Source organism: Triticum aestivum, chromosome 1D, assembly GCF_018294505.1.
Source record: "Triticum aestivum cultivar Chinese Spring chromosome 1D, IWGSC CS RefSeq v2.1, whole genome shotgun sequence".
NCBI lineage: Eukaryota > Viridiplantae > Streptophyta > Magnoliopsida > Poales > Poaceae > Triticum > Triticum aestivum.
In genome coordinates, this window is record NC_057796.1 from 435,527,968 (window position 1) to 435,537,467 (window position 9,500).

The 9,500-nt window shown below is 48.1% G+C and overlaps 1 protein-coding gene across 1 annotated transcript; it reads left to right on the top strand.

The window, feature by feature from the left end:
• Positions 1–4,836: 4,836 nt before the first annotated feature.
• Positions 4,837–6,347, top strand: LOC123173183 (peroxidase 2). Its single transcript, XM_044589894.1, has 2 exons — positions 4,837–5,211; positions 5,306–6,347. The coding sequence occupies exons 1-2, from the start codon at positions 4,984–4,986 to the stop codon at positions 6,071–6,073; spliced, it is 996 nt and encodes a 331-aa protein (XP_044445829.1). The 5' UTR covers positions 4,837–4,983; the 3' UTR covers positions 6,074–6,347.
• The last annotated feature ends 3,153 nt before the right edge of the window (positions 6,348–9,500 follow it).

Consider the following 9,500-nt stretch of genomic DNA (forward strand, 5'->3'; position numbering starts at 1 on the left):
AATAGCCTCAATTTAACAATATCATTATCAATATCTTTCTTCTTTTGCATATCACACAAATCAACGAAGCTATTTAGATGAGTAGCGGCATCTTCACTAGGAAGGCCGGCGAATTGATCTTTCATGACAAGATTCAGCAAAGCAGCATTGATTTCACAAGATTCAGTATCGGTAAGAGGAGCAATCGGAGTGCTAAGGAAATCATTATTGTTGGTATTGGTAAAGTCACATAATTTGGTATTATCTTGAGCCATCGCGATAAGCAAGCAATCCAACACACGAGCAAACAAAAAGCAAGCGAAAAAAAAGGCGAACGGAAAAGAGAAGGCGAATAAAACGGCAAGGGTGAAGTGGGGGAGAGGAAAACGAGAGGCAAATGGCAAATAATGTAATGCGGGAGATAAGGGATTGTGAGGGGTACTTGGTATGTTGACTTTTGCGTAGACCTCCCCGGCAACGGCGCCAGAAATCCTTCTTGCTACCTCTTGAGCACCGCGTTGGTTTTCCCTTTAAGAGGAAAGGGTGATGCAGAAAAGTAGCGTAAGTATTTCCCTCAGTTTTTGAGAACCAAGGTATCAATCCAGTAAGAGGCTACGCGCGAGTCCCTCGTACCTGTACAATACAAATAAATCCTCGCAACCAACGCGATAAGGGGTTGTCAATCCCTTCACGGTCACATACGAGAGTGAGATCTGATAGATATGATAGGATAATATTTTTGATATTTTGTGATAAAGATGCAAAGTAAAATAAAAGCAAAGTAAAAAGCAAAGGAAATAACTAAGTGTTGGAAGATTAATATGATGAAGATAGACCCGGGGGCCATAGGTTTCACTAGTGGCTTCTCTCAAGAGCATAAGTATTTTACGGTGGGTGAATGAATTACAGTTGAGCAATTGACAGAATTGAGCATAGTTATGAGAATATCTAGGTATGATCATGTATATAGGCATCACGTCCGAGACAAGTAGACCGACTCCTGCCTGCATCTACTACTATTACTCCACTCATCGACCGCTATCCAGCATGCATCTAGAGTATTAAGTTCATGAAAACAGAGTAATGCCTTAAGCAAGATGACATGATGTAGAGGGATAAATTCATGCAATATGATAAAAACCCCATCTTGTTATCCTCGATGGCAACAATACAATACGTGCCTTGCTGCCCCTACTGTCACTGGGAAAGGACACCGCAAGATTGAACCCAAAGCTAAGCACTTCTCCCATTGCAAGAATGATCAATCTAGTAGGCCAAACCAAACTGATAATTCAAAGAGACTTGCAAAGATAACCAATCATACATAAAAGAATTCAGAGAGGATTCAAATATTGTTCATAGATAATCTTGATCATAAACCCACAATTCATCGGTCTCGACAAACACACCGCAAAAAGAAGATTGCATCGAATAGATCTCCACGAGAGAGAGGGAGAACATTGTATTGAGATCCAAAAAGAGAGAAGAAGCCATCTAGCTACTAACTATGGACCCGAAGGTCTGAGGTAAACTACTCACACTTCATCGGAGAGGCTATGGTGTTGATGTAGAAGCCCTCCGTGATGGATGCCCTCTCCGGCGGAGCTCCGGAACAGGCCCCAAGATGGGATCTCGTGGGTACAGAAGGTTGCGGCGGTGCAATTAGGTTTTTGGCTCCGTATCTGATCGTTTGGGGGGTACGTAGGTATATATAGCAGGAAGGAGTACATCGGTGGAGCAACAGGGGAGCCACGAGGGTGGAGGGCGCGCCCTGGGGGGGTGGGCACGCCCCCCTACCTCGTGGCTTCCTCTTTTGTTTCTTGACGTAGGGTCCAAGTCTCCCGGATCATAATCTTCCTAAAAATCATGTTCCCGAAGGTTTCATTCCGTTTGGACTCCGTTTGATATTCCTTTTCTGCGAAACTCTGAAATAGGAAAAAAAACAGCAATTCTGGGCTGGGCCTCCGATTAATAGGTTAATCCCAAAAATAATATAAAAGTGAATAATAAAGCCCAATAATGTCCAAAACAGTACATAATATAGCATGGAGGAATCAAAACTTATAGATACGTTGGAGACGTATCAGTGGGCACAGCGGTCGCGGGGTGCCGTAGCTTTCGTTGATCCGGCGTTGTTGGCATTTATTCTCTTATTTTATCTTGTTTTTTCTTTTGGGCGTGCTTGTGCTGTTAGCCCCAGCGTTGATCGGAATGTTGTATCGGGTGGTTGCTATATCAATATAGCGGGGCGAAAGCCTATTTCAAGAAAAAGATGGGGCACCTACCAGTCCGGCGCACTCCTCAACCAGGACGCCTGCCGGGTATGAGCCCGTCGCAGCCACCTGCCACGAGTCCATCTTCAGAGTTGTACTGTTGCATCTATCGTGCCAGGTCTCACTGCCAACGACGCCACCATGACGCCAAACAGCGTCGTCCTTCTGCGCGAGTCCATCCTCCCGCATCGAACTCCGAATCTGCACTGCGCCACGCCGTCAAGATCCGTCGCCATCAATGTATGGATGAAGCACCGCTCCACCAAAGAAGTCGTCCGCTGGTCCCACGAAGCCGAGTGCACCTCTAAGAATGCCGCCCCCAAGGGGGTTACGACACATGATTGCCACCAACATCCGATCAGCTGATCTAGGGTTTCCCCCGAAGGTATTGAGTGGAGTTGGGAGCTTCACCTCAATGATGCCTTCATGAAGGAAACGATGATAAGGGCGTCGTCATCACCGGCTCCGGCCATCGACCGAAGACCAGGTTTTCACCCGGATCCGTCCCAAGAAATCCACCCAACAACCTGTGCACCGTCTCGACCGCCTTCAAAGCCCCAGATCCAGCCGCCTAGATCCGGCGACCAACCGCAGCAACAGTGCCACCGTGGGATCCCTGGCGCACCGGCCACTGCCTGAGTGTGCCACCACTGGAGCCTAGGAGGAGGGCTCCCACCCCGCCTCGCCAAGCTGCGAGAGCCGCCGAGAAGGATCCCGCGCGCTCGTCACCGTCTCTGTTCCGAACCAATCCATAGCATATCGCCATCACAGATACGCCTTGGACAGGGACTGCACCACGCCATGCCGCCGCAGGAAGCCCTAGCTTCACCGGCCACCACCCTCCAGGGCCGCCGCCCCGGGATCCAGACAGAACATTGCCGCCGCCACCGGCCAAGTTCCGCCGCCGCCGACCGGCCAAGCCGCCGGTCACTGCATGACCATGCGAGCACAGCCAACCGGCCGACCAACTCCGACGAAGAAGAAGGCCACCACCACCAAGCCTAGGGCTGGCGCCCCAGACATCCTCGTGTTGCAGATCAAGTCCAGGAGCAGTGCACCGCCGACGAAGATTGAGATCGGTATCACAACGAATTAGCCCGACAAGAGTCAACGAATTATCACAACTTTTTTTCTCTGGAAAGCAATACAACACAACTGAGGCACATATTTCCCTCAGAAAAGCATCTCAGACACACATTACAATTTCTTAATTCATGTATGTGTTAGAATTTAGAAAAATAGTTTGGCTAAATAGGATTGGCCAGGCAGATTCTAATGATAAAATCCGTGTAAGTGAAACTAAACAACCTCACTCTTGTTGCAAGCCGGTAAAAGTGCTACCTATTCAAGTAAGAAGGAAATAGAGGCGAAATATACTGAGGGTGGGGCGCATGTTTTTCAATGGAACATGCGGAAACAGTGAATACAAGGGGATTGCTCGCCCTCATACTGACGTTATAAATCATATGTGAGATAGTAATTGTGCCAGGGAGTGTGTTGACACCAGTTTATGGCACGACAGAAAACGTAATTAAGATGGCCTCAACAGAAAAAATGTCCAATATGAAAAATCTTCGTATGATCAAAATGAAAAACTTTGATGTTCAGGTCATCACCATCCGATCTCATTTTGGGGGCCGAAGATGTGCTCGGAGTGCTGAGATTTGGCATTCAGAGTACTGTTTGGCCGATTACGCCTCCGAGACGACATCATATGTAAATCTGCATAGAGATGGATCCTTGTTGCTTGGTTTGGCATTTAGAGGAATACTACTACAAGACTACAAGTGGCTTCAACATTGTTGACACCATTAGTAGCTCATTCATTTTCAGGGAAAGTGAAAAAGAGTTTGTATTCCACACGCTAACTGTCGGCCGGTTCGCATGTGCGCGTTGCCATAGCCCTCATACAGTTTAGCTTTAACGTCTCAGCTAACTAAAAACCAGCTAATGATCAGACGTGACAAATGAACTGGTTAAAGAGATGACGCAATTAAAGTGTACTATGACGCTTCCTGGAGCGTACGTAAGTATACGTCTCACCTGCTAAAAGCCTAATTTTTTTCATGCTACCAAGGGATTATTAGTTGACGCCCGCGTGGCCTCAAAGAAAGCACGGAGTTGAAGAGACGAAGCACACATGAAACGTTCTTTCATTAACGTATGTGACATCTGAACGACCGGAAAAACAGACGTCCCCATCTGCCACTGGTACGGTGGATCGTATTGTATCGTATACACAAAACAGGAAAGAAAGAAACACGGAGCCGGCTACATCAATCAGCTGCTCGATCTAGCTATTACGAAATAGCTAGCTCCAGCTTATGCATATGGCCGCTTCATATAGTGAACAGCTAGCCGTTTGTTTACTATTTGTGTACGATATCATTACGGACCGAAGACGCCCTTTGATTAGTTTTCGGTGGGAGCAGCGAATTCAATGACGATCGGTGGCAACAACCCGGTGTAGTAAACGTTCCAACGAAGCCAAGATAATCATTGTTAATTTTATGCACATGCCAACATATATGTGCATATATATTCTCGGCCAAGCTAGGTCCTCGAGTGTCAACCTATATAAGTAGATAGCTTCCTGCTCGAGGTATATCAACATAAGGCATTCTCCACCGATCGACAACTTCTCACACTTCTCTCTTCCTATATCCACCGATCGAGGCAGATAGCTTCATCTTAGTCAAGCAAGCTAGCTGCTAGCTTCGAAGAAATAGAAATGGCGGCTGTTGCTGCAAAGCCACACGTTTTGGTGGCTTGTGCCTTGCTGCTCCTCGCTGTGGGATGCCAGGGCAGCCCTTTCTGGCCACTGGAGATCGGCTACTACCACGACAAGTGCCCCCAAGCGGAGGCCGTCGTCAAGGGCGTCATGGAGAAGGCCATCTCCCAGAACCCCGGCAATGGCGCCGCCATGATCCGCATGCTCTTCCACGACTGTTTCGTCGAGGTACGGGCACTACAAGAAACCAATTTGCAAACATATATATAAACCGATTAGCCTGCCCGGACTTGACTAATCTCGTTGATTTGATGATGATTAGGGCTGTGATGCTTCCGTCCTCCTGGACCCGACCACGTTCAGCCCGACGCCGGAGAAGCTCAGCCCGCCGAACGACCCTACCCTACGCGGCTTTGAGCTGATTGACGCGATCAAGGACGCCCTCGAGGTGGCCTGCCCGGGCGTCGTCTCCTGTGCAGACATCGTCGCCTTCGCGGCCCGTGACGCGTCCTGCATCCTCAGCAGGGGCAAGGTAAACTTCCAGATGCCGTCCGGCCGCCGTGACGGCACCTTCTCCAACGCCTCTGAGCCGCTCAAGTTCCTGGCACCGCCGACGTCCAACCTCAGCGACCTCGTCGCTAGCTTCGTCATCAAGGGCCTCAACACGGAGGACCTGGTCGTCCTCTCCGGCGCGCACACCATCGGGCGCTCCCACTGCTCGTCCTTCGTCTCCGACCGCCTCAACACCCCCTCCGACATCAACGGCGGCCTCGCCGCGTTCCTGAGAGGACAGTGCCCTGCCGACGCGACGCCGGGCGGCAAGGACCCGACGGTGATGCAGGACGTGGTGACGTCCAACAAGCTGGACAGGCAGTACTACAAGAACGTGTTGTCGCGCACGGTGCTCTTCACCTCCGACGCGGCGCTCATGACGTCGGCGGAGACGGCGAGAATGGTGGTGGAGAACGCCAAAATCCCCGGGTGGTGGGAGGACAAGTTCGAGAAGGCCATGGTGAAGATGGCCGGCATCGAGGTCAAGACCGGCTACCAGGGCCAGATCAGGAAGAAGTGCCGCGCAATCAACCACTAATACTAAGTGGAGTACGTACGTAGTGCAGCAGCTGCGCACGTACGTGCATGCATGGCTCGATCTCAATTGTTTGCTTCAACCTGCAAGTGAGTTCATGTTGTTGGCGATTCTTTCACTGCGCACTTTTTGTTTGGCATTCATCGTTGTCGTCTTTTCTTTGGTTATTCCTTATTTGAATTCTCACCAAGCTACAGAATTGTTCGTGTATATGGGGTTGTGCATGTCTAATGGCAAATAAATGTTCCTTGTTGAAATAATAAAAGTGATGCACGCAGCTTGTTTTGATCAAAGAAAGATTTTAGACGCTTCCACAAGTGGCAAAAGTCCAGTTTTGTTTCCTCAACTCTTTCCGCTTTGGTCCCTCGACTCTCAAACCACACAAACTGCTCCATGAATTCTCCAAACCAGTCATTTTCATCCTTGTGGACAGGCGGCATTGTTTCGCTACTAAGAGGATCTCTAGCCGTTCGGCGCCCCCGGGAACAGAAATAGTGCATTCTGGGGGCTAGCCGACGCTAATGTGGCCGTGGGGGCGGTCGGGTTCCCAACCACGGCCTCAGGTCACCCCCAGACGCCTTTTTTGAATTGAAGTTCGGCTAAAATTAGACGAAAAAGACACGAATTCGGCTAATATTCAGCGGCGGTGGCACCGGGACTGCGTCGGTGCTGAGCCTCCACGAGCCCGGCACGCACATGTCCGGTGGCGCCGGGTTGTCCGCCTCGTAGAGGAGGCGGGCCTCCGCCTCGTGCAGGTGGTGGCGGCCGAAGCCGTTGGCCGCCGCTCCGTCGTCGGGGTACCGCTTGGCCATGGTTGCGGTTCGACAGACGAGGAGAGAGAGGGCGTCGGCGTCGAAGAAGAGAACATCAGCGGCGAGAGAGAGGTTGTAGAGTGTGCGGCCAACAGCGAGGGAGAGGCAGCTTTTATAGCAGCGAGTGGGCGGTGAGCCGGCGGCAATAGTGTGGACGCGTGGCGGAGAGGGGGCGGGATGTGCGGCGGCGCGCCATCACTGCGCCACCCGTGAATCAATGGAAGGCTGACCGGCGGCAGCCTTTGCATTGATTCCCGTGGGAAACGAAGCGATGAGGATGATGAAGATTCTCGGCAACGCGCAGCCACTGACTAGAAGGGTCCACCAGGCTTTCATGCCAAAAATGTTTCCCCCGGCGCCCCCCCCCCCAGCGCGCCGGGTTCGGCCTAGGTCCGCCGGCGCCAATTTCGGCCCTAACTGGTGAAAACTGGGCTTCTGGGGGCGCGACTGGGACGATTTTTTTGAGTCGGCGATAAAAAAGGGGCTTGGGGGCTGTTGGGGGCCGAGTGGAGATGCTCTAACTCAGCCGGTTTTGACCAATCGTTGCTCATGTGACATTCTCTCTCTCTATGTGTGTGTGTCTATCTATCTATCTCTCTCCCAGTCAGCTAAGTGAGGCGTGTGCGCATGCAACCAGGTCATTCCCTCCCATCTCTACCAAACCCTAGCCTCGACGGAAGTTGTAGCGACGGGGATTGCGGTGGCGGCGCAGCGACATCGACACAATGGGGTCAACTTCGTAGGTCTCCCCTTTGCTACTCTATGATGCTTCTCTTGCAAGTCAGTTGAGACTAGAGCGAAGCGGCGGCTGGAGCACAGGACAAGCTTGTCGATGGGAGATGAGAGTGATTCCGATGAGAAGATAGTGACTATGAAATTTGTGGAGCGAACTGGCGGCTCGAGTAGAGGACAAACTCGTCGGTGGGAGATAAGCGGAGCAGCGGCTGGAGCAAAGGATAATTGAGATGAAGAAGACAGTGACTATGTTCCTACAGATGAGAGTGCTTCTAAAGAGGATGAAGAAGGGAATGAGATAAACAAGAAATATGAGAGTACAAGAAGAAGATGAAGCAGGGACAGCTACAACTACTAGATGATGTCTATCTTGAGCAGCCTAGAGTTGGGTCAACAAAAGATGTGGAAGAAGATAATAGTGAAGAGAATAATGGCAATGGTACACCCTATGCGTGTTGTAGATATGTCACACAGTCAATTGAACTGCAAAATAATCTTACATTTAGTTACAGCGGTACTATTATTCTTTTTCATGTTTGCAATTAATCTTTATTTTCTATGCTATAATTGCAATGGTTCTCGAGTCTGTAATATAAATGAGTTTTGGAGGAAAACTCATGTGCATGTGTGAAATAATAAACATCAAGTAGATTCCTAGTCTCGCATCTAAGACTACCTCATGTGTGGCATTAATTTTTCGGAGCCTCCCAAAAATGCCTAGTGCGCCATGGACTAGGCCCAAGGCAAGGCCTAAGTGGTGAAGCAGCCGCATGGACCCTATGGCCCATTAGTGGGACGCCCCTATCATGGGTGGCCAAGCCACCATATGGTGTTGTTAGGGTTTGGAGTGGGGTCCACCCCTTGACGCGCCGCCATAGGAGGAGGCATACCCTCCTCCAAGGCAACCACCCCTCCTTGTGCCTATATAGACAGAGATAGGGCCAGCCCCCTCCAAACGCCTCTCATCTTGTCGCGGAGGCTGCCCCATCTTTCTCTATCTATCTATCTATCTATCTATCTATCTATCTATCTCTCTCTCTCTCTCTCTCACGCTTTGGCCCGGCCCATTTGCGGGTGCGGGCACCCTATTTTTTCATGATATAGTTTGGTTTTATTTTTCATTTTATTTGCTTTACATAATATTCAACCTTCCCAAAAGTTCTGATTTTTTGAAAAGGTCCACAAATTCGGTCTTTTTTCTTTTCCTTTTTTGAAAAACTAAATGTTCATAAATTCAAACAATAATCATGATTTTGGATTTTTTTGCAAATTAAAAAATGTTCACAAATTTTTAATAAGAAGCTCACGAATTGAAAACAGTATTATTAAATTTTATAAATGCTAGTAAATTTCAAAAAGTGCCTGGATTAAAAAAATGTTCAAGAATTTTAAAAATGACCGTGAGTTTGAAAACTATTCATGACTTTAAAAAAATATTCTACAATTGAAAAAAATTTCGTGAAGATCAATTTTTTCACTAATTCAAAGCTCATAATTATTCACTACTTTAAAATTATTATTTGATTTCGAAAAATCATCGTGAGCTTGAAAAATATTCATAAAGTTCTAAAAATATTCACTAATTTAAAATTATTATTTGATTTCCAAAAATCATCGCCAGCTTGAAAAATGTTCACTAATTTCAAAAAATGTTTGTTAGTTTGATTTTCTTTCATGAATTTAAATAATTGTTTCACAAATTTAAAAATATTCACAATTTTAAAAAAACTTCACGAATTCACAAATTATTTGTGTCTTTCTTTTTTTATGAATTTTAAAATAGTATATGATAGGGAAAGGAAAATAGAAAAAAATAACACAAAAATGAAAAGAGAAGGCCATGCGGCGGTGTGAGTCTCCTTTATCTTCACATACTCCTTCTG

What these genes read in the sequence shown, in the direction of transcription:
- LOC123173183 (XM_044589894.1), top strand. Translation starts at nt 4,984, where the DNA reads ATGGCGGCTGTTGCTGCAAAGCCACACGTTTTGGTGGCTTGTGCCTTG. An exon ending in TCCACGACTGTTTCGTCGAG is followed by an intron (nt 5,212 to 5,305) that starts GTACGGGCACTA and finishes GATGATGATTAG; the next exon opens with GGCTGTGATGCTTCCGTCCT.